This window comes from Argentina silus (assembly GCF_951799395.1).
Source record: "Argentina silus genome assembly, contig: scaffold_140, whole genome shotgun sequence".
Classification (NCBI taxonomy): Eukaryota; Metazoa; Chordata; class Actinopteri; order Argentiniformes; family Argentinidae; genus Argentina; species Argentina silus.
This window is the reverse complement of record NW_028152470.1, coordinates 15,001-40,172: the sequence shown is the minus strand read 5'-3', so window position 1 is coordinate 40,172 and position 25,172 is coordinate 15,001. Positions and strand designations below refer to the sequence as shown.

General features: G+C 48.7%; 1 protein-coding gene across 1 annotated transcript in view; it reads right to left on the bottom strand.

Moving 5' to 3' along the window:
- Window positions 1–4,187: 4,187 nt before the first annotated feature.
- stk10 (serine/threonine kinase 10) overlaps window positions 4,188–25,172 on the bottom strand; it is a 27,661-nt gene continuing 6,676 nt past the window's right edge. The window contains exons 3-19 of the mRNA XM_083698046.1: window positions 23,582–23,630; window positions 23,263–23,412; window positions 17,827–17,899; window positions 16,369–16,563; window positions 16,116–16,197; window positions 15,603–15,719; window positions 14,841–15,455; window positions 14,269–14,399; window positions 11,356–11,479; window positions 9,332–9,511; window positions 9,077–9,169; window positions 8,626–8,755; window positions 6,177–6,301; window positions 5,869–6,057; window positions 5,645–5,770; window positions 5,371–5,484; window positions 4,188–4,682 (exon numbers count right to left, since the gene is read on the bottom strand). Of these exons, the coding sequence (XP_083554172.1) occupies window positions 4,542–4,682; window positions 5,371–5,484; window positions 5,645–5,770; window positions 5,869–6,057; window positions 6,177–6,301; window positions 8,626–8,755; window positions 9,077–9,169; window positions 9,332–9,511; window positions 11,356–11,479; window positions 14,269–14,399; window positions 14,841–15,455; window positions 15,603–15,719; window positions 16,116–16,197; window positions 16,369–16,563; window positions 17,827–17,899; window positions 23,263–23,412; window positions 23,582–23,630 (2,634 nt within the window). The 3' untranslated portion in view covers window positions 4,188–4,541. The remainder of the gene's footprint in view (window positions 4,683–5,370; window positions 5,485–5,644; window positions 5,771–5,868; window positions 6,058–6,176; window positions 6,302–8,625; window positions 8,756–9,076; window positions 9,170–9,331; window positions 9,512–11,355; window positions 11,480–14,268; window positions 14,400–14,840; window positions 15,456–15,602; window positions 15,720–16,115; window positions 16,198–16,368; window positions 16,564–17,826; window positions 17,900–23,262; window positions 23,413–23,581; window positions 23,631–25,172) is intronic.

The following is a 25,172-nucleotide window of genomic DNA, read 5'->3' as shown; positions in this document are numbered from 1 at the left end:
AGACAAAGGATGTAATCTCACTGTGCCCTCTTACACCTACAGGTGGCGCCAGAGAAAGAGAGAGGTCTGGTAATGGGCATAACCTAACAGGGGCAAAACCAAGGATGATACGGCCAACTGAAGGGAATCATCCCATAGAAGGCCAATCTGAACCCCCAACATCTAAGGATATGCCCAATAAAGACCCACGCACAGAAACACACACCTCCCTTGGTTAAAATACCCCCCACAGAGAAGGAATACTGTCCCACATACCACCAAGCCAGAACAGGTAAAAAGATACAAGACTGGCAGGTGAGGGGAGAGAAACCAATCTATATTTTTGGAGATTCCAACCTCCACCGGATCCCCCCATATACCAATCAGAAGGTCCAGATAGACAGCTTCCAGGAGCAACTTTCTATCATATCTGTAAGATCTTGGAGAAGGCCCCTACTCAACCATATGTAGAAAAGGTGGTCCTCTCGGTGGGCATCAACAATAAGGAACAACATCAATGAAACAAGCAACTAGTATGTACAAACAGGCCAGGAGAGTGTTCCCGAATGCAATCATCTACATTCCCATTATCCATTTTTCACCCAACCTTACAATAGAACACAAGAAGAATCTTACACAGCTGAACAAACACATTGCTACACATTTCAACACTTTACTAGAAATCCCCAACGACACATTCTACACCACAGCAGACAATATACATTGGACCACAACAACAGCCAAACACATATACAACCACTGGTGTGCAAAGCTAAATTTACAATAGACTTCACCCATAGCTTGGATCCACTCACTCCTCAGCTCCAACACCCCCCTCCAGACCCCCTCCCCACCCTTTAAGCAGAGCTAACCAAGCAGGGGAACCCAGTACTGTACCCCCCCTACCCTCCCCCCCCCCCCCCCGTCTCTTTTTTCTTCTTCTAACATCCTTAATCTTTCCAAGTTTTTTAAACCCACGACAGCTCAGATCCAACTATTGGAAAAGGGACTCAGCTACATCCCTCGACCTATGAGGCAGGACCTGGAGGAGCTTCGAAGGGACATCCACTTATTTCATCGACGACTGAAACTAATAGACTACTTCGACTATAAGAGAGACAATAACTACAAACCTTTTCCACTCCCAAACCCTGGCAGGTGGACAGACACATCAACAAACTGATTAACACAAACCAACACACACTTCATAATTATGACCCTATTCCAGACTTACCAGATAACATCACACCTATAGAAAGACAAGCAATTCATAAACTAAAGAATAACACACATATCATCATTAAACCTGCGGACAAGGGCTCCAAAATAGTCATTTTAGATAAACACCATTGCAGGAGGGCAGCAGCCTGAGCAACAGTGCAATAGATACTAAAGTATAGGCCAAAGAAAAAAGAAAAACAGTACAAGACACAGTAAAAAACATAAACACATCTATCGCTGCCCCACCCAGAATCATCACCTCCCCATCCTGAATAACGCCGCCCCGAGTTATCACCCCCGGCACATCAAGTGTTCCCATCCCCAAACGATGGAAGCAACCGTGCAGACTCCAATGGGAGCCATTCCCTTACCAATGGTACTTATGACTGTAACCAGAGATAACAAAAATAAAAAAGAGCTCAGCAGAATTATGTGTAAGTATTAGGCACATAGAATACAGTGCAACTTAAGTATAACATTTAACAAACCTTGTTATTGCCATAGGCTGGCTACGCTGGTTGGGGCCGGGCGGAGCAGTGCCTTGGTGAAACTAAAGTAGATAAATTGTGGTCAAACCCGTCTTGTACCATTTGTACCCACATAATAATAATAATAATAATAATAATAATAAAAAAATAGGAATATAAAATAATAATAATATATAAAACAAAACCATCCAGCATCAGATAATAATCACTCTCCACACAAGGAGAAGAGATCAAAGCATCCATATATATAGATATACATACATACATACATGCATACACATTTCTTTTATCAAAGGTAAATAAAATAAAATAGTTTACAGTATATGTAATATCCTATAATGAGTAATTAACAAATAGCCACAAATAATGTTGGTCTTTGTCATACAGACAGCAGCCTAAGTAATGTACAAAACTCATCCGGTCGCATACATATAAATGAATTATACTGTGTCTGATACGACCATAATAACTCGAAAATCAAAGAGAATAGAATCAAAAAATAATATAATCTACCCCACAGTAGCCCCCACCAACGCGCACACAAAAACCCAGCCATATTCAGTATTGGGTCCGTCGCCTTTCATGACCTGGCGACACATCAGTGCATGTTCATTACCAACTCACCAGGGTCTCCGACCAGCATACGGAAGCAAAACAAACGCAGCCCATTCATCAGCCTAGTCCCCGTTATTTTTCAGAGTTTTGATGAAGTGCCTCTTGTGGAGATGTGAATTCCCTCTCCCTGCCGTTGAATGTGACGCGCAGGCGGGCTGGGTGAAGGATTCCAAACCGAAGGCCCTCAATCCCCCTCAGCTGTCGCCGTACATCGTTCAACGCCGCCCGGGCACGGGCTATCTTGGCGGTGTGGTCTGGGAAACCAGGGGAGGCTGGGGGAGGTAGAACACCTGGGGAGTCCGGGAAAACGGAGATGGTCTTCCCTCCAAGCGCGATCTTCCTCCGCTCTCTTGCTCTCTTTAGGATGTCCGCGCAGTCTGAGTGATAATGCAATCTGGACGGCGGTCTCTCACCTGGCTGAGGTCGGGGCTGGAGTGTGATGTGCTCTGTCTAACATCGGTCCTTATCCAGATTGAAGGCGTCCTTGAGCAGCTTGGAAACGGTCGCGGTTGTGCAGGGGGATCTTGTGTCCTAACCCTAATCCTGATGTTGTTACGGCGTGACCTGGACTCAAGATGTTAACATTTGCTTTCCAATTTACTGACTTCGTTTTGAAGATAATCTAATTTTCCCTGTATCACGGCGACATTGTCGGAGTACCCAGTTAAAACTTCCTGACAGTGCTTTTCAGTTCCACCACCTCCGACTGCATCGTTGCTATCTTGTTTGACCACTCGGATTTCAGAGCATGTAGCTCAGACTTAATGGTCGCCAGGTCTTCTCCCAAAGTAGAACGCAGCTCCGTCTTAAATATTTCCGCAATATCTTTGCGCAATGAAGTGAGAATCTCACATTTGGGGGCCGAGAAATCTCCCGCGCTGCTCGCCGGCGAGGAGGGTTCGGGGCTTCGGTTGAGAAAGTGATTCGCTGATTTAGCAGGTTTTGGGGGCATTTCTGCGGCCGAAACACCAACTAATAATGTGTAGGATATAATAAAGTAAATATAATCAAGAGGTGACGTTTGAAAAGTGCCTTTACAAATAACAATGAACTATTTCTGCTGGAGCTCCGAAAACTTCGCGTCACTCCATAGTTCGCTAAGCCGGAAGTCCTTATTGAGTGGTTTTATCGTGTTAATGAGTTGATTGTTTTTTAATCCTTTTCTAAGCACTTATTACTTTAATTTATACTACAGCACTTAGGCCAATTTATTTGATATTTATTGTTTGTATTAGCCTGGAGACTTTCCACCCCATCCAGCAGCCTCAGTCCTGGTATTCTAACACCTTCTTCACCTGGTTCGTTCAGCCTTCTATGGATCATTCTTTTATTATTAATAATACTTTGGGTCCAGTTTTAACAGAGGGAGAGCAGAGAAGTGTGCCTGAGCACAAAGGACAATTATGTCTTCTCTAAAACCCTTCCAACACAAAACCTAACCCTAACCCTAAACCCTAACCCCTAACTCGAACCCCAACCCTAACCCTAGGGTCACTCTATGGAAGAACTGGCATCGTTTCTGCAGATTTTGAATGGTCACCACCCCTCTATTACGATTACATACGATATTCAACCTGAATATTGGAATTCTTGGACACTGAGGTGTTTTTCAAACCGGGGAAGGATGGCTGTAAGCAGTTGGCAACCAAAGTATACTTTAAACCAACGGACAGACATACACTTATATAAAAGTAGTTATCATCCACGCCACACATTTAGGGGCCTAGTTAAATCTCAACTAATTCGCTTTCATAGATTATGCACTGAAGCCATCCATGTTGAAGAAGCAACAGGAGTCCTATTTAAGGCTCTTAGGCCTAGAGGAACTTGTGTGTGTGTGTGTGAGAGAGAATATCATCAAATAGCATCAAAAATGCACATTGGTCAGCTGACTGAATTTAATATGAACAGATAAACAATTAATCATCAGCTTAATACACTTTTAATTATATTCAAAAATGCTTTTATATATTTGTTAAGATCCTTCAAAGTAGACGACAGTTTCATTCTTTGGTCTGTCCAGTGTGTCACCTCTTCACCAGGGGAGGCTGGCCGAGGTAGAAAAGGGAGGACGATTAAAAAAGTGTGTTTGATTCCATTCCCGTCCTCCGATTTCTACCTCCACCAGCCTCCCCTGGTGTTCTACCTCCCCCAGCTTCCCCTGGTGTTCTACCTCCACCAGCCTCCCCTGGTGTTCTACCTCCCCCAGGAGGGGGGTGTCAGGGGTCAGAGGTCAGTCTATGTGGTGGAGGACTCAGCGTAGGGGAGGAACTTGGTGAGTCTGTTGGGGGAAGTGGGGCTGAGACACTCCGAGTCCTCAGTCATCCTGAAGAAAGCCTCCTGATCTCTCTTCTTCTGGTTCAACTCCTCCTCCAAGCCCTGGGAGAGGGAGGGGGGTGGAGAGAGAGGGAGGGGGGTGGAGAGAGAGGGAGGGGGGTGGAGAGGGAGGGAGGGAGGGGGGTGGAGAGGGAGGAAGGGAGGGGAAGGAGGGAGGGGAGGGGGAGGGAGGGGAAGGAGGGAGGGGAGGGGGAGGGAGGGAGGGAGGGAGGGAGGGAGGGAGGGGGGGAGGGAGGAAGGGAAGTAGATGTTAATGATGGCAAAAGCACCATTAGAAATGCATCCATCATCAGTGAAATAACCGTCCTCCGATGTCTACCTCCCCCAGCCTCCCCTGGTGTTCTACCTCCCCCAGCCTCCCCTGGTGTTTTACCTCCCCCAGCCTCCCCTGGTGTTTTACATCCCCCAGCCTCCCCTGGTGTTCTACCTCCCCCAGCCTCCCCTGGTGTTCTACCTCCCCCAGCCTCCCCTGGTGTTCTACCTCCCCCAGCCTCCCCTGGTGTTCTACCTCCACCAGCCTCCCCTGGTGTTCTACCTCCACCAGCCTCCCCTGGTGTTCTACCTCCACCAGCCTCCCCTGGTGTCTTACCTCCCCCAGCCTCCCCTGGTGTTCTACCTCCCCCAGCGTTCTACCTCCCCCAGCCTCCCCTGGTGTTCTACCTCCCCCAGCCTCCCCTGGTGTTCTACCTCCACCAGCCTCCCCTGGTGTTCTACCTCCCCCAGCCTCTACCTTCTTGCGTGGTTTCAGCAGGTCTTTCCAGTCCCTCAGCTGGAGGTTGTGTTGCTCGTCCAGAGACTTCAGCCTCTGAGTCTCGTTCTCTATCAGCAGATGACACTTCTCATTCTGCAGGAGAGAAACACCCATCCATCATCTAGTTCTAACAATGTAACACAACAAGAGAGAGAGAGAGACACAGAGAGAGAGAGAGAGAGAGAGAGACAGAGAGAGATAGACAGAGAGAGAGACAGACAGAGAGAGAGAGAGAGAGAGATAGTTGTGTTACCTGCAGCTGCAGCAGCTCTCTGACGTTGCCCTCACACTGCCCCACCACGTCCCTCATCTGGTTGTCGTGTTTCTGCTGCTGGTGCAGACGTTCTGCCTTCTGCCTCTTCTCCTCCTGCTGGGCAAACTGGGGAGGAGAGGAGAGAGGGATGACAAAGAGAAATTGTTACACCACTGGTTATTATGCTGCTGGTAAACTGGGGAAGTACACACACACGCCCCTACCTGTTTGACCTTCTCTCTATCGTCCGGGCCGCTGCCAGCGGCGGCGATGCGGAGGCTCTTCTTAAACATCACCATGCGCGTCTTCCCTTCGCTGCGCTGGATCTTAGGCAGCCTTCCTCTCTCCTGCTGCTGACGTCCCTTCAGAAGCTCCATCATCCTCTGGTTATAACACTGCATCTGCTCCTGCTCCTGGAACACACACACACACACACATACACGTGAGAGGATGCTTTCTCTCTGTCTCTCTCACACTGTCACACTCTCTCAAGCATGCACGCACGCACGCACGCACGCACACACACCAGTACCTTCTCGTGTTTCTTGAGGAGCTGGTGGCGCTGGAGGAAGTACTGGTCCTTCAGCTGCTGCTTCAGGAGCTGGTGTTTCTCATGGAGGTTCTTCTCCTCCAGGTCCCAGACGGTGGCTTCCCTCTCTGACCAGCAGGGGGAGAAAGAGAGAGTGGTTTTTGAAAGCAGAGGAAATGAGTCTCTGTCAAGGAATAGAATGAGCTTCCATAATCCAGTATGTTGGCCTCAGTCAGGGAGAGAGGATAAGACACTGTGATAAGGGTCATGGTTTGTTCGAGCTTCTTAAAGAGGAGCGGGCCTTGATGTGAGAGCTTGAGGGAAGCAACAAGGAGCAAGCTCATCACCAAGCTCAGGGACCTGGGTCTCAACACCTCCCTATGGAACTGGGTCCTGGACTTCCTGATGGGTAGACCCCAGCTGGTGAAGGTAGGCAGCATCACCTCCTCCACTCAAGCACGGGGGGGCCCCCAGGGCTGTGTGCTCAGCCCCCTACTGTACACTCACCACTGTGTGGCATCGCACAGCTCCAACTCCATCATCAAGTCTGCTGATGACACCACCGTGGTCGGCCTGATCTCCAACAACGACCAGTCAGCCTACAGGGATGAGGTATGAGTCCTTCCTCTGTGTTATCCTCCATACCCTCTGTTGAATCCTTCTCCCTTCTATCCACTGACGCAGCCTCCTCCACCCTCCTGTCCACTCTTTCCTCATCAGTCAACTCTCTCTGTCCACAGACCTCAAGGCCGGCATGATCCTCTCCACGTGCTCCCTGGCTGTCTGAAACCCTGCAAGCTTGTAGAATAGGGCTCCGGGCAGCTCAGAGGAAATGGAGAAAAACCGGCCTCCCTGATGACCTAAAACCTTATCTCTCTCTCCTCCTCAACTACACCTCATCTGCATCAGCTGCTAAAGCTTCTTACTAACATGCCCCCTCAATCCTATCCCCTTCCCCCTTTCTCCAATCCATCTCCAAAGACCTCCGTCCGTTCCTTACCACCATAATCAATTCCTCTCTATCCACAGGATCTGTCCAAGCTGTCAAGCCTCTTCTCAGGAAACCAACTCTTGACCCGTCTGCTGTCCATAACTACATGCCGGTATCCCTTCTCTCCTTCTTATCTAAAACCCTTGAACATGCTGTCTCTAACCAACTATCTCATTATCTCCTTCAGAACAACCTCCCTGACCCTCACCAATCCGGCTTTAAGGCTGGGCACTCTACTGAGACTGCTCTCCTTGCTGTCACGGAGACCCTCCACTCTGCTCGAGCTTCCTCCCTCTCCTCTGTTCTCATTCTTCTGGACCTGTCCGTTGCATTCGACACAGTAAACCACTCGATCCTTCTCTCCACCCTCTCAGAATTGGGCATCTCTGGCTCTGCACTCTCCTGGTTTGCATCCTACCTGGCTGATCGCTCTTACCAGGTGATGTGGAGAGGATCGCTGTCCTCTCCATGAGCCCTCACCACTGGGGTCCCCCAGGGCTCTGTCCTAGGGCCCTTACTGTTCTCCATCTATACCAAATCTCTTGGCTCTGTAATTTCCTCAGATGGTTTCTTCTATCACTGCTACGCAGATGACACTCAACTCTTTCTCTCTTTCCCCCCTTCTGACTCACAGGTGGCAACACGTGTCTCTGCGTGTCTTGCAGACATTTCTGCTTGGATGTCAGCCCACCACCTCAAGCTCAACCTTAACAAGACTGAGCTGCTCTTCCTACCGGGGAAAGCCTGCCCTCTCCAAGACTTCTCCATCACAGTAGAGAACTCAGTAGTGACCTCCTCCCAGACAGCCAAGAACCTTGGGGTGATCCTTGACAACCACTTATCCTGTGTGGTGAATATCACAGCGACAGCACGCTCCTGTAGATTCTTCCTCTACAACCTCAGAAGGATATGTCCATTCCTCACCAGAGAAGCAGCACAACTCTTGGTCCAAACAGTTGTGATCTCTCGCCTTGACTACTGCAACACACTCTTGGCCGGTCTCCCTGCCGCCACCATCAGGCCTCTACAGCTCACCAACCGGGCGGCAAAGGGAACAGCCCCTCCCTACTTGGAAGCAATGGTCAGCCTCCAAACCCCTGCCCGATCACTCCGCTCTTCCACCTCAGCTGGCCGCCTGGCACCGCCGCCTCTACGTGGATGCAGCAGCCGGGCTACTCGGTCCCGGCTTTTCACTGTCCTGGCGCCCCGCTGGTGGAACGAACTTCCTACTGCTGTCAGGGCTACAGAGTCACTACCGATCTTCCACCGTAGATTGAAGACCCATCTCTTCAGGCTACATCTTAACTGACCCTTTTTCTTTTACGATGACTGATGGATAGATGATTCACTTACTTAGACAAATGTATTTGTTGTAAGTCGCTTTGGATAAAGACATCTGCTAAATGCCATAAATATAATGTAAATGGGTAGTGAACAGCTGAGTAGTGAACAGCTGAGTACCTCTGATCAGGTGCTGTTTCTTGTTGAGACACTCTCTCTCAGTGTCAGAGATCTCTCTCTTGTTCTCAGAGATGATCCTCTTCAGAGTGGCATCCAGGTGGTCCCTCTGAGCTGCCAGGAAGTTCTGTTCCTGAACGAGGGAGGAGGAGAGGAGGAGAGGAAGAGAGTGTGTCATAGGTAGGTCAGCGGAGGCTGGTGGAGGGAGACATCGGAAGACAGGTTCCTGTATGGAATGGAGTGAGGAATGGTATCATCAGACATGTCTGATACCCTTCCTCATTCCGTTCCATCCATTACAATGAGCAGTCCTCCGATTTCAACCTCCAGCAGCCTCCAGTTCTGTAAACACAGTTCTGTACTGTTAGTATTGAAAGTGGAATGAAAAATGTGTGGTGGGGTGAGAGAGTGAGAATGATGAAGGGAGTTGATAGGACAGCCCTCCTCTCTCTACCTCTGTCTGCTTGTTCTGCTGGAAGGTGTTCATCCTCTGCTTCCTGGCGTCTTTTCGCTGGCCTCTAGGCAGCTTCTCCACCTCCTGCTTCACCTGGAACAGCAACAGAATGATCAGGTTCACACACACACACACACACACACACACACACATACTGACCACACACACACACACACACACACACACACACACACACACACACACACACACCGACCACACACACGCACGCACGCACACACCCCCCCTCTCCTTCACCTCCTTCTTCTTGTGCTTCATCTGCTGGAGGAAGCTGGCATAGTGGCGGTTGTGCTCCATGCGTGTGCGTCTGGTCTCCTCCCTCAGATGCAGGCCGTGCTCCGCCTCCATCCTCTCCATCAGCTGCTTCTGCTGCTTCTCCAGGCTCTCCACCTCCACCTCATAGTACTTCTTCTTGGCCTGAGAAACACACACACACACACACACACACACACACAGAGGAACATTCACATACAGTCACATGTGTGCGTGTGTGTGTCTGTGTGTGTTTGTGTATGTGTGTGTGTATGTGTATACAGTTAGGTCCATATATATTTGGACTCTGCCACAATGTTTGTTATTTTAGCTGTTTACCAAAACATATTCAAGTTACAGTTGTATAATGAATATGGGCTTAAAGTGCAGACTCTCAGCTTTAATTTGGGTATTCATATCCAAACTGGAGGAAGAGTTTAGGAATTACAGCTCTTTAATATGTAGCCCCCTGTTTTTCAAGGGACCAAAAGTAATTGGACAATTGACTCAAAAGCAGTTTCATGGACAGGTGTGGGCTATTCCTTTGTTAATTCTTTATCAATTAAGCAGGTAAAAGGTCTGAGTTGATTCCAAGTGTGGCATTTGCATTTGGAAGCTGTTGCTGTGAACGCACATGCGGTCAAAGGAGCTCTCAATGCAAGTGAAACAGGCCAACCTTAGGCTGCAAAAACAAAAAAAAATCCATCAGAGAGATAGCGGCAACATTAGGAGTGGCCAAATCAACAGTTTGGTACATTCTGAGAGAAAAAGAACGCACTGGTGAGCTCGGCAACACAAAAAGGCCTGGACGTCCACGGAAGACAACAGTGGTGGATGATCACAGGATCCTTCACATGGTAAAGAAAAACCCCTTCACAACATCCAGCCAAGTGAAGAACACTCTCCAGGAGGTCGGCATGTCATTATCCAAGTCTACCATAAAGAGAAGACTTCACGAGAGCAAATACAAGGTCAACACAAGGTGCAAACCATTCAAAAGCCTCAAGAATACAAAGGCCAGATTAGACTTTGCCAAAAAACATCTAAAAAAGCCAGCCCAGTTCTGGAACAGCATTCTTTGGACAGATGAAACCTGTACCAGAATGATGGGAAGAAAAAAGTATGGAGAAGGTTTGGAACTGCTCATGGTCCGAATCATACCACATCATGTATAAAACACGGTGGAGGCAGTGTGATGGCATGGACATGCATGGCTTCCAATGGCACTGGGTCACTAGTGTTTATTGATGATGTGACAAAAGACAGAAGCAGCCGGATGAATTCTGAAGTGTTTAGGGAAATACTGTCTGCTCAGATTCAGCCAAATTCAGCAAAGTTGATTGGACGGTGCTTCACAGTACAGATGGACAATGACCCAAAACATACTGCGAAAGCAACCCAGGAGTTTTTTAAGGCAAAGAAGTGGAATATTATGTAATGGCTGAGTCAATCACCCGATCTCAACCTGATCGAGCATTTCACCTGCTGAAGACAAAACTAAAGGCAGAAAGACCCACAAACAAACAACAACTGAAGACAGCTGCAGTAAAGGCCTGGCAAAGCATCACAGAGGAAACCCAGCATTTGGTGATGTCCATGGGTTCCAGACTTCAGGCAGTCATTGCCTGCAAAGGATTCTCAACAAAGTATTAAAAATGAACATTTTATTTATGATTATGTTAATTTGTCCAATTACATTTGAGCCCCTGAAAATTGGGGACTGTGTATAAAAATGGTATAAATGGTTCTAACCCTAACCCTAATCCAATTCCTAAACGTTTCATACAATATTTTTGTTCAACCCCTTGAATTAAAGCTGAAAGTCTGCACTTCAATTACATCTCGATTGTTTCATTTCAAATCCATTGTAGTGGCGTACAGAGACAAAATTATGAAAATTGTGTCACTGTCCAAATATTTCCAGACCTAACTCTGTGTGTGTGGGTTAGGGTTAGGGTTAGGGTTAGAGAACCCTAACCCTAACCCTAACTCTGTGTGTGTGTGCTCACGTTCATCTCCTGGTCAAAGCGGCGTTGCATCTGTTCTTTCTGAGCGTCCAGTTTGGTGTTCAGGAGTGCCTGAGCACGATGCTCCTCCTTCTGGAGAAGACGCAGGTCCCTCAGCTCCTGACGCCTACACACACACACACACACACACATTAAACAAGTTAGTTTGACTATCCATACTGCAGGGTTTCACCTTCACACTGTCAGAGAGTTCAGAAAGAGAAGCCTCCAGATTGGATCAGCAGACTGTTCCTCACAGACACATCAGTGTGTCAGGCGGTGGGACACACTACCTCCATCCATCACACAGCTGGGACTAGGAACTAAGAACTGGGACTAAGAACTCAGAACTGGGATTAGGGACTAAGAATTTGGACTAGGAACGCAGAACTGGGATTAGGGACCTAGAACTGGGACTAGGAACTCAGAACTGGGACTAGGAACTAAGAACTAACATCACAGCTGGGACTAGGAACTAAGAACTGGGACTAGGGACTAAGAACTAACATCACAGATGGGACTAGGAATTATGAACTGGGACTAGGAACTATTAACTGGGACTAGGAACTAAGAACTAGGACTAAGAACTCAGAACTGGGACAAGGGACTAAGAACTAACATCACAGATGAGACTAGGAAGTAAGAACTAACTTCACAGATTTAAATTTAAATTTTTGCCATTTAACAGATGCTTTTATCCAACAAATATATTTGGCTAAAGTAAAATATATGCTAAGACCAGGGGCCGTTGGCAGTCACAATGCTAGAAGAAGGAAGGATTATGATTTATTGTTATTATTATTATTATTATTTACATAGGGTTAGGGTTAGGAACTGTACAGAGGGGTAGTGGGGGGTGAAGAGGTCAGGATGGAGCCTGAAGAGATGGAGGAAGAGATGGATGTCTTTAGGTCTACGGTGGAAGATAGGTTGTGACTATGCAGTCCTGACAGCAGTGGGAAGCTCCTCCCACCAGCGGGGCGCCAGGACAGTGAAAAGCCGTGACCGAGTAGAGAATTTGGGGAGATTGAACACCAGACGGGCGGCAGCGTTCTGGATGAGCTGCAGAGGTCTGATGGCGGAGGCGGGGAGACCGGCCAAGAGTGTGTTGCAGTAGTCAAGGCGAGATCACAAGTGTTTGGACCAAAAGTTGTGCTGCTTCTCTGGTGAGGAATGGACATATCCTTCTGATGTTGTAGAGGAAGAATCTACAGGAGCGTGCTGTCGCTGTGATGTTCGCCACACAGAATAAGTGGTTGTCAAGGATCACCCCAAGGTTCTTGGCTGTCTGGGAGGAGATCACAGTAGAGTTCTCTACTGTGATGGAGAAGTCTTGGAGAGGGCAGGCTTTCCCCGGGAGGGAGAGCAGCTCAGTCTTGTTAAGGTTGAGCTTGAGGTGGTGGGCTGACATCCAAGCAGAAATGTCTGCAAGACACACAGAGACACGTGTTGCCACCTGTCAGAAGTGTCTGTTAAGTGTCATCTGCGTAGCTGTGGTAGGAGAAACCATCTGAGGAAATTACAGAGGCAAGAGATTTGGTATAGATGGAGAACAGTAAGGGCCCTAGGACAGAGCCCTGGGGGCCCCAGTGGTGAGGGCTGGTGGAGAGGACAGCGATCCTCTCCACGTCACCTGGTAAGAGCGATCAGCCAGGTAGGATGCAAACCAGGAGAGTGCAGAGCCAGAGATGCCCAGTTCTGAGAGGGTGGAGAGAAGGTTTGGGTGGTTTACTGTGTTGAATGCAGCAGACAGGTCCAGAAGAATGAGAACAGAGGAGAGGGAGGAAGCTCAGCAGAGTGGAGGGCCTCTGTGACAGCAAGGAGAGCTGTCTCAGTAGAGTGGAGGGCCTCTGTGACAGCAAGGAGAGCAGTCTCAGTAGAGGGTCTCTGTGACAGCAAGGAGAGCAGTCTCAGTAGAGTGCCCAGCCTTAAAGCTAGATTGGTGAGGGTCAGGGAGGTTGTTCTGAAGGAGGTAGTGAGACAGTTGGTTAGAGACAGCACGTTCAAGGGTTTTAGATAAGAAGGAGAGAAGGGATACCGGTCTGTAGTTATGGACAGCAGACGGGTCAAGAGTTGGTTTCTTGAGAAGAGGCTTGACAGCTGGGACAGATTCTGAGGAGTGAGGAAAATGTGGAGAACAGTTTCCTTGGGTCAGAGGCAGAGGATTGAATTGTGGAATGGTAATAAGAAGCTTTAGCAGATGAGGTGTAGTTGTGGAGGAGAGAGATAAGGTTCTAGGTCATCAGGGAGGCCGGTTTTTCTCCTCTCAGCTGCCCGGAGCCCTATTCTACAAGCTTGCAGGGTTTCAGACAGCCAGGGAGCGCGTGGAGAGGATCATGCCGGCCTTGAGGTCTGTGGATAGAGAGAGTCGAAGGATGAGGAAAGAGTGGACAGGAGGGGACTAGGAACAAAGAACTGTGACTAGGAACTAAGAACCTGATGAGAGGGATCTGCTAGTGGGTCTGAGTCATCACCAAGCTCACTGCGTCTGAACCACTGACAACGGGGCGCAGTATAACCCTGACACCACTAGAGGGGAGCAGTACCACCCTGACACCACTAGAGGGGGACATCAGGGCGTATGGATGAGGTCTGTGTGTGTTATGAGCTGTATCGACCAGCCGCTAGGTAATGTGTATGTGTGTGTGTGTGTGTGTGTGTGTGTGTGTGTGTGTGTAAACTGGTGTTGGAGTGTGTGTGTGTGTGTGTGTGTGTGTGTGTGTGTGTGTGTGTGTGTGTGTGTAGACTGGTCCTGGAGTGTGTGTGTATGTGTGTGTGTGTGTGTGTGTGTAGACTGGTGCTGGAGTGAGTGTGTGAGTGTGTGTGTGTGTGTGTGTGTGTGTGTGTGTGTAGACTGGTGCTGGAGTGTGTGTGTGTGTGTGTGTGTGTGTGTGTGTGTGTGTGGAACAGTGGGACCTAAGGAAGCGCATCTCTTCATCTTTCTTGTCGTCGTCTCCGATGATCTTGGACGTGGTGACGCTGACCTCCACACCGTCAACCACAAACTTCCTGGTTCTCTTCAGAGTCTTACTGGAGAAACGACGGTCCTGAGAGACACACAGAGAGAGAGATATACACACTACACCTTACACACCCTACACACTACCCCTACACACTACCCCTACACCTACACACTACCCCTACACCTACACACTACCCCCTACACACTACCCCTACACACTACCCCTACACACTACACCCTACCCCTACACCCTATACCTACACACTACCCCTACACCCTATACCTACACACTACACACTACCCCTACACCCTATACCTACACACTACACACTACCCCTACACCCTATACCTACACACTACCCCTACACCCTACACACCACCCCTACACCCTACACACTACCCCCACCCCCTAAACTCTACCCCCTACACCCTACACACTAACACACTACATACTACCCCCTAACACCCTACACACTACCCCCTACACACACACACACACACACACACACACACACAGTCTACTCACCCTGACGGAGAGGGATCCTGTGTCCTTGTTGACGGACAGGTCACCTGACAGGTGGAGGCTGATGTCCATGTTCCCCGCACCAGAGTAGCGCTGGGACAGCCTCCCCCCGGACCCCCGCTCCCCCCCAGACCCCCGCTCCCCCACGGATGCCTGCTCCTCCCCGTTCAGCCCGATGAGAGGTGGCGGGTCCTGGGTGGGGCAGGGGGCTGCGGGGGTCTCCCCACTGTCCAGGCTGCTCCCCTCGTCCTGGGCCTCTGGCCCCGGGGGCTGGGTCGGCAGGGGGGGGGGCTCCTTCCCGGGGGGTTCCAGGGGCTTGCCCTCCTCCGAGGTGGGGGTGGTCTTGCCGTCCTCGATGCCGGAGTCGGAGGTGGTGGTAGTGGTGTCACTGCCGGGCTTGTCTGAGTCCAGGATTAGGAGGCCTTCCTCAGGGAGTCGGAGGCTTGGCTGGTCCTGCTGCTGGTCCTGGTCTGTCTGGGGGAGACCCTGGTCCTCTACGGGGGTCCGGACCTCCTTTATGGGGGTGAGGGAGGGAGAGGGGGTTGGAGAGGGGGTGTCTGGTGGGGGGTCTCCCTCCATACTGGTCTGACTGGTCTGGCAGGGGTCCTTGCCTGGGGACTGGGGGGAGGAGAAGGAGGGGGGAGGGGGAGGGGTGGAGAGGGTTAGAGAGAGAGAGAGAGAGAGTGAGAGAGTGAGAGAGAGAGGGAGAGAATGTGTATGAGAGACAGGGACAGGAGAACCCCCCCCCCCCCCCCAGGGTCTCACCACGGGCAGCTCCTCCTCCTCCTCCTCCTCCTCTTCCTCCTCCTCCACCTCCGCCTTCGCCTCCGCCACAAGATCCCTCAGTGGACGGCTGCTCGTCACAGAGGACACGAACGGGTGCTGGGGGGAGAACAACCTTAGAACAACTCTAACCCTAACCTTAGAACAACCCCAACCCTAACCTTAGAACAACCCTAACCTTAGAACAACCTCAGGACAACCCTAACCTTAGAACAACCCTAACCTTAGAACTACCTTAGAACAACCTCAGGACAACCCTAACCCTAACCTCAGGACAACCCTAACCCTTAGGAGGAGGAGTGGGAGGGGGAGTGGGAGGGGGAGTGGGAAGAGGAGGGGGAGGAGGAGCAGAGGGAGGGGCACGGGGAGGGGGAGGAGAGGAGGAGGAGGAGGAACAGGGGGAAGGGGAGGGGGAGGAGGAGGAGGAGGAGCAGGGGGAGAGGGAGGAGGGGCAGGGGGAGGAGGAGGAGGAGCAGGGGGAGGGGCCATGCTTACCTCCAGCAGCTGAGAGGCGCTCAGACGACTCTCTGGGTTTTTGTCCAAAGACTTTTTCAGGAAATCCTTAAAGTCCCTCGACCTTACACACACACACACACGCACACGCACACACACACACAGTTTGGCATGGCCTAAAAGCCCCAAAATTTACATATACAATTTACGTATAAATCTCCTCCCCCCTCTAGTTCCCTCCTCAGAGGGTTAGGTCAGGGTTAAGACTACGGTTGGGTTAGAGTTAGGGTCTCACCACTTGTTGGGCTGGTCCAGGGTGGGCGGGTCAGACTTGGCGATCTTCAGCAGCACCCTGATGGGGTTCAGGTCGTGGTGGGGCGGTTCTATCTGGGCCAGCTCAATCAGCGTCACGCCCAGAGACCAGATGTCTGCCTTACTGTCGTACGGAGCGTCCTTCATAGTCTCACACATTACCACCTCTGGTGCCATCCTACACACACACACACACACACACACACACACACACACACACACACACCATCATTACTGGTCACATGGTATTGTAATTTCAGGTTTACAAAGTTTAAAGTGCATTGTACACATGGTCATAACACATACACACACAAAGATAAGGTTCATATCTGCGATTCAGTGCCCCCTGGATTAACTATTATCTACTAGATAAGACATTCCTTACCAGGGGAGGCTGGTGGAGGTAGAACACCAGGGGAGGCTGGTGGAGGTAGAAATCGGAGGACAGGCTCATTGTAAAGCATGGAATGGAATGAAGAACGGTATCACACACATTTGATACCATTCCTCATTCCGTTCCATACATCACAATGCGTCCTCTGATTTCTACCTCCACCAGCCTCCCCTGGTTCCTGACTCATTACCTGTGTTTACTGAGGAGGTGGAGGGTTAGAGGTTAGGGTGAGCTCAGGGTTAGAGGTTAGGGTCAGGGTTAGAGTTAGAGGTTAGGGTCAGGGATAAGGGTGGGGGGTTGGGGTCAGGGTTAGGGGTTAAGGTTGGGGTTAAGATTAGGGTCAGGGGTTGGGGTCAGGGTTAGGGTTTAGGGTCAGGGGTTGGGGTTAGGGTCAGGGTTAGGGGTTGAGGTCAGGGTTAGGGTTTGGGGTCAGGGTTAGAGGTCTGGACCTACAGGACCTGTTCTACTGGACCCGGCCAGTCCACAGACTGAGGCCGGGCATTAACCCTCCAGATAACTCCATATCTTACCCTTCATCCTTCCAACTGGGCTCCATTTTGAGCAGCACTGTGTTCATGCTAGAACTGCTACTACAGTAGGCAGAGCTGGGGATGATGTCACCTTTTAACAAATGAAGCAAAACCCTCAGCTGAGGCCAACCGGTCCCAGATATCAGTGTTCTGCACCGGGCTGTCAGACGGGTTTGACTTGCAGTGAAATGGCGACGCAAAAGCTAGTACAGACTGAACCCCAGCCTTAGTGACTAGGAATGATTGACAAGGTGCCGGTTAGGGTTAGAGCTAGGGTTAGAGTTAGGGTTAGAGTTAGAGCTAGGGTTAGAGCTAGGGTTAGGGTTTGAGCTAGGGTTAGGGTTTGAGCTAGGGTTAGAGTTAGGGTTAGGGTTAGGGTTAGGGTTAGAGTTGGAAGCAGACTAGGCAAGTCTAGTTAAGACTGGAATGTAAAAGGACACAAACACTCACACTCTGGGTTGGAACCAGTCACAATAGCTGGTGTTTCTGTGTGTGTGTGTGTGTGTGTTCTACTCACCAGTATGGAGTTCCTATGAAGGAGTCTCTTCTTTGGAGGGTTTTGGTATTTTTTGCTGACACGCCAAAATCAGCTGTGACAGAGAAACACAGAGTGGGTGAGGTCAGGGGTCAGGGCGAGAGGAGAAGAGGAGGGGCTGGCTGTGTGTACGCAGCAATGTTCATATGAGGTCACTCCTGTTCTGGTGTTCAATCAGCTAGATAACAGATTCATTCCCAGATAGCTTGAACAACATCCAACGTATCAGACCATCTGTTCTAATGTTGATGTTTCTGAACCAAGACCATAAGAAGAACACTGGACACAGAGCCAGGGTTCGAGAGGAGAGGAGAGCAGAACCCTGGGTCCATCCTTCTAGAAGTAGAATGTTCTAGAACCCTGGGTCCAATGTTCTAAAAGTAGAATATTCTTAGTAGAACTCCAGAGCAGTGGTTCCCAAACTTTTAACAGTCATGTACCCCTGAGACCCGCTCCATCCTACTGAGGCCCCCCAGCACCACAGACAGCTCACTACAATGGTTGTGTTTGTAATTCTGCTGCATAAACTAAAAGTAAACACACATATACACTCATCGGCCACTTTATTAGGTACACCGGTTCAACTACTCGTTAATGCAAATATCTAATCAGCCAATCACATGGCAGCAACTCAATGCATTTAGGCATGTAGATATGGTCAAGGCGACCTGCTGAAGTTCAAACTGAGCATCAGAATGGGGAAGAAAGGTGATTTAAGTGACTTTGAACGTGGCATGGTTGTTGGTGCCAGATGGGCTGGTCTGAGTATCTCAGAAACTGCTGATCTACTGGGATTTTCACGCACAACCATCTCTAGGGTTTACAGAGAATGGTCAGAAAAAGAGAACATTTCCAGTGAGCGGCAGTTCTCTGGGCGAAAATGCCTTGTTGATGCCAGAGGTCAGAGGAGAATGGCCAGACTGGTTCGAGATGATAGAAAGGCAACAGTAACTCAAATAACCACTTGTTACAACCAAGGTATGCAGAAGACCATCTCTGAACACACAACACGTCAAACCTTGAAGCAGATGGGCTACAGCAGCAGAAGACCACACCGGGTGCCACTCCTATCACCTAAGAACAGGAAACGGAGGCTACAATTCGCACGGGCTCACCAAAATTGGACAATAGAAGATTGGAAAAACATTGTCTGGTTTGATGAGTCTCGATTTCTGCTGCGACATTCAGATGGTAGGGTCAGAATTTGGCGTAAACAACATGAAAGCATGGATCCATCCTGCCTTGTATCAACGGTTCAGGCTTGTGGTGGTGGTGTAATGGTTTGGGTGATATTTTCTTGGCACACTTTGGGCCCCTTACTACCAATTGAGCATCATTTAAATGCCACAGCCTACCTGAGTATTGTTGCTGACCATGTCCATCCCTTTATGACCACAGTGTACCCATCTTCTGATGGCTACTTCCAGCAGGATAACGCGCCATGTCACGAAGCTCAAATCATCTCAAACTGGTTTCTTGAACATGACAATGAGTTCACTGTACTCCAATGGCCTCCACAGTCACCAGATCTCAATCCAATAGAGCACCTTTGGGATGTGGTGGAACAGGAGATTTGCATCATGGATGTGCAGCCGACAAATCTGCAGCAACTGTGTGATGCTTTCATGTCAATATGGACTAAAATCTCTGAGGAATGTTTCCAGCACCTGAGGAATGTTTCCAGCACCTTATTGAATCTATGCCACAAAGAATTAAGGGAGTTCTGAAGGCTAAAGGGGGTCCAACCCGGTACTAGCAAGGTGTACCTAATAAAGTGGCCGGTGAGTGTATATAATACACATATATTATAAATATATGAGACAGAATAACCAATAATTCCTGCTTTTTATTTGGATTTCAAACAGGTGATCAGCACCTAAATTCACACACAACATAACACATAACAAGGTAAACAAAACTGGTCAGTAACAAACTGGCCTATAGCCATAAACTGTACTGTACCTGCCAATTTGAACTGGGCCATATGGACTATAGTGGACTACAAAACTGTAAAATCTGTAAAAATGAACACACATGCAATACAACCTGTATGCCTGTATCGACAATTCTGTAAATATCCTAAATATCCAGAGACACATCCACTTTACTGTACATAGTACTATTACTTTACCCACTGTATACACACACATTGCACAGTTAGAAAAGGAGTTGACAGCAGAACATTTTGCTGCAAGTTGTACTTGTACTTTGGGCAAAATAAACTTGAAATTGAACACATAATGCCTCACCTCACCACAGACCAATGTGAGGGATGTGCTTGAATGGCCTGACATAACGCTCCAATATGGGGTTGTATTGGAGACAGTTTCAGTCTTAGATCGTTTTCCATACATAGTCTGTGCCTGTACTTTGTCTTCATGCTGGTGAGAGCTGAGAACCCAGTCTCACATAGGGAAGTTGTTGCAAAGGGCATCAGTCTTAATAGCGCGATTTGCCAATTCAATCTGGCAGCGCCTTCTGATTGAACTAAATTTTCATTGCCCCATTGGTGGAGATCTCAATGAGGCTCTCTCGCTCAGACAAAGGTAGGTGGCATGAGTTGTTGGAAGAAAATGGATAACGAATCCAGTTATCTCTGTCGTCTGTTTCGGGGAAGTACCTGCGTAATTGTGCAGCCAGCTCGCTGAGGTGTTTCCCTATGTCACATTTGACACTGTCCGCAAGTCTGAGTTCGTTTGCACACACAAAATCATACAATGATGGGAACACTGATGGGAGTGTCGTTCTTGTTGACACAGTCAGACCAGAGTTCCAGCTTTTTAATCATGGCCTCAATTTTGTCCCGCATATTGAATATTGTCGTGAGAGGCCCTGCAGTCCGAGATTCAGTTCATTCAGGCGAGTAAAAATATCCCCAAATAGGCCAACCTTGTGAGCCACTCATCGTCATGCAACTTGTCCGACAAATGAAAAGGTGGTCAATGAAGAACATTTTAAGCTCGTCTTTCAATTCAGAAAACCATGCCAAAACGTTCCCCCTTGATAGCCACAGGACTTCAGTATGGAGTAACAGAGTTAAATGATCGCTGCCCATTTCGTTGCATAAGGCGGAAAAAAGGTGTGAGTTCAGGGTCCTTGCTTTAACAAAGTTCACCATTTTCACTGTATTATTCAATACTTCAGTCAGGCTGTCAGGCATTCCCTTGGCAGCAAGTGCTTCTCTGTGGATGCTGCAGTGTACCCAAGTGGCATCGGGGGAAACTGCTTGCACTCAAGTGACTACTCCGCTGTGTCCCGTCATGGCTTTTGCACCATCTGTACAGATTCCAACACATTTGCTCCACGTAAGTTCATGTGATGTTATAAAGCTGTCTAGTAGTCCAAAAATGTCCTGCCCGGTTGTCCTGGTTTCCAGCGGTTTGCAGAAGAGGATATCTTCTTGAATAGACCCCCCATGAATATACCTGACCTATACCAATAGCTGAGCCAGGCCCGCTACATCAGTTGATTCGTTCAACTGTAATGCATAGTATTCACTGGCTTGTACGCAAAGTAGTAGCTGTTTTAAAACGTCTGCTGACATGTCACTGATGAGTCGTGATACAGTGTTGTCTGATGAAGGCATCTTCTGAAATGTCTGTTTGGCCTTTTTCCCCAACATTTTCTCAGCCATGTCCATAGCAGTGGGGACAATGAGGTCCTCAACAATAGTGCGAGGCTTGCCTGACTTAGCCACTCTATAACTGACCATGTAAGACACTTCTAGACCTGCCTTATTAATAGAATCTGTCGCTGTTAGACATTTCTTGGTGTTAGAAAGTTGTCTCAATTGGTGCTCAAAAAATTGCTGTGGCTTGTTTTTCAAATGGTCATGTATCGTTTCTAAATGTCTGCGCAAGAGCGAAGGTTTCAAACCGTTATTAGACAGAACCTGGGCACATATGACACACTAATGCACAGGGAAGTCCTTACTCCCAGTGGAAGTGAACCCCATAGTAATATAGTCTTCTTTATATTTGCTTCTCTTTGAGACTCCAACCTCCCTGCCAATTTGATGTTTTCCTGGGGCGGGGGTCTGGTGTTTTCCTGGGGCGGGGGTCTGGTGTTTTCCTGGGGCAGGGGTCTGGTGTTTTCCTGGGGCAGGGGTCTGGTGTTTTCCTGGGGCAGGGGTCTGTGGCTCTTGGGCTGCTTCGTCATCACTGTCCATATTGGTGGCAGCTTGGCTAGCAGCACCAGTAGAGCGACAGCATCAGAACTGGTGGTCATACCTGGATGACCTGAGCAGCTGCTCCCAACAGCAGGGGCTTCATCTGTAGTACCAGTACAATCTTCTGTTGCCACTCTGGGTGTGGGCTGAACCTTTTTTAGCTAATTATCCATTTATTTTATTTTTTTCACAAATTAGCAGTGTAAAACAAGCTTCCATGTCAGTGATGAAGAGCATGTAGAACAGCAATTTTGTATTCCTTGGCGCGAGAGCATAAACACTGTTGTGATTGGTCAAGAGGTGTCTGCTCTCGTGCACTCATAGGCACAGGAAGATATTTGCGCTAAATTTTAGGGTATAAAGAATTTAATATATATTTATATTCTTAAATTTAGCTACAGCAGTTAAAGTCCATACATTACTTGTTACCGAGGGCATCAGCTGATGTGTGTGTGTGTGTATGTGTATGTGTGTGCGCGTGCGTGCGTGTGAGAGAGAGAGAGAGACAGAAAGAGAGTGAAACGACAATGAGAGTGAATGAGACGAAGGGAGAGAATACTTCCATCACAACACATCTAATCAATGATTAGATGAGGCAAATAGAACCAAAAGAGAAAGTTAAATGTAGCGATTCAAGGTTACAATTGTGGCTTTTGCACGGCAGCAGCCCTCACTCAAGATGCCTTCCCATGCGCCTACATGCACTCTATCGCCAAAATAGGGTATCAGATTGTCCAGTTAGTATTTATCACTTTTCAATTTTTCTTTCTTATTTTCGTTTTCTTATTTAACATAATTAATGGATTGTTGTAGGCGGGATTATGTTCAGTCGGTTATTCAATAGGACTGTTGAAGGGAAATCACACATTTATTTTGCGTACCCCCTAGATGGATCCACGTACCCCCTAGATGGATCCACGTACCCCCTAGATGGATCCACGTACCCCCTAGATGGATCCACGTACCCCCTAGATGGATCCACGTACCCCCTAGATGGATCCACGTACCCCCGGTCCACGTAACCACTTTGACAATAGTGGCTCTAGACCATGTATGTTTAGTTGATTCACTTACTGTGACAAATGTACTTATTGGAAGTAAAGAAAAAAAAGTAAAGCTTAAAAAAGTAAAGCTAAAAGACTAAAATGTAAAATGTAGAACACTCTAGAAGGAGCATGTTCAGTTCAAAGGTCAGAGTCTTCTAGAAGGAGCAGGCCTCCCAGGTCAGGGGTCAGAGGTCAGGGTCTTACCAAGTTTGATGTCTCCCTCCAGGGTGAGTAGGATGTTGCCTGCCTTCAGGTCTCTGTGGATGATCTTCAGGCTGTGGAGGTAAACCAGCGCCTCCAGAACCTGCCGGCACACAACCCTGATCTGAGGCTCCACCAGACCACGGTCCAGCTCTGGAGAGAGGTACGGACCACCATCACCATCACCATCATCATCACCATCATCATCATCATCATCACTCACCCCCCCAACATCCTAACATCAATGGTAGGGGAGGGAGGGAGGGAGGGGGAGAGGGGGAGGGAGAGATCATATTATTACCCATAATGCATGTCTCCTTACCTAGCATAGTGGCGTCTACAGCTCCTCCAGCACAGAACTCAATCATGATCTGAGAGGAAGAGGAGGAGGAGAGGAAGAGGAGAAGAGGATAAATAGACAGTTATATATAATATTCTATATTATAGTTGGATAGTTAAACCAGTATTGAGTTAGTATATCTACCATCTTTACACAGGAAGTACAGCAACACAACACAACTCCTCCAACAGGAATTGAGTCCAGTAAAACACACGTGTGTGTGTGTGTGTGTGCGTGTGAGTCTCTCTGTGTGTGTGTGTGTGTGTGTGCGTGTGTGTGGTGTGGTGTGTGTGTGTGTGTGTGTGTGGTGTTTATGAATGTCTGTCATGTGACAGTTTGAGGAATTCTGGGCCACAGCAAGAGATGTGATCCAACTGGTCAGACGGCACACACACACACACACACACACACACACACACACACACACACACACACACACACACACACACACACACACACAAACAGACACACACACAGAGACATACACATACACACACAAACAGACACACACACAGAGACATACACATACAAACAGACACACACACAGAGACATATACACACACACACACACACACACACACACACACACACACACACACACACAGTCAGCTGTTCAATGAAAGGGTGTGGAGTCCTCTGGGCTGTTCTGTGGTCATGTGACGTCCAGGTCTTTGTTAACTGGTTGTGTGTGTGTGTGTGTGTGTGTGTGTGTGTGTGTGTGTTTTGGTGTGTGTGTGTGTGTGTGTGTGTTTTGGTGTGTGTGTGTGTGTGTTTTGGTGTGTGTGTGTGCGTTTTGGTGTGTGTGTGTGAGTCAGTAAGCAGTGTGTGTGTGTGTGTGTGTGTGTGTGTGTGTGAGTCAGTAAGTGGTGTGTGTGTGTGTGTGTGTTAGTGTATAAGGCCCTCTGTGTCTCATGCTGGAGAACAAACAGGCTTCCTTTTTCTCTCTGAGTGGGCGCTGGAATGTCCCTCCCTGCTCTGGTCAGGGTCTGATGATGGTCAGGGTCTGGTCAGGGTCTGATGATGGTCAGGGTCTGGTCAGGGTCTGATGATGGTCAGGGTCTGGTCAGGGTCTGATGATGGTCAGGGTCTGGTTAGGGTCTGATGATGGTCAGGGTCTGGTTAGGGTCTGATGATGGTCAGGGTCTGGTTAGGGTCTGATGATGGTCAGGGTCTGGTTAGGGTCTGATGATGGTCAGGGTCTGGTCAGGGTCTGATGATGGTCAGGGTCTGGTTAGGGTCTGATGATGGTCAGGGTCTGGTCAGGGTCTGATGATGGTCAGGGTCTGGTCAGGGTCTGATGATGGTCAGGGTCTGGTCAGGGTCTGATGATGGTCAGGGTCTGGTCAGGGTCTGATGATGGTCAGGGTCTGGTTAGGGTCTGATGATGGTCAGGGTCTGGTTAGGGTCTGATGATGGTCAGGGTCTGGTCAGGGTCTGATGATGGTCAGGGTCTGGTTAGGGTCTGATGATGGTCAGGGTCTGGTTAGGGTCTGATGATGGTCAGGGTCTGGTCAGGGTCTGATGATGGTCAGGGTCTGGTTAGGGTCTGATGATGGTCAGGGTCTGGTTAGGG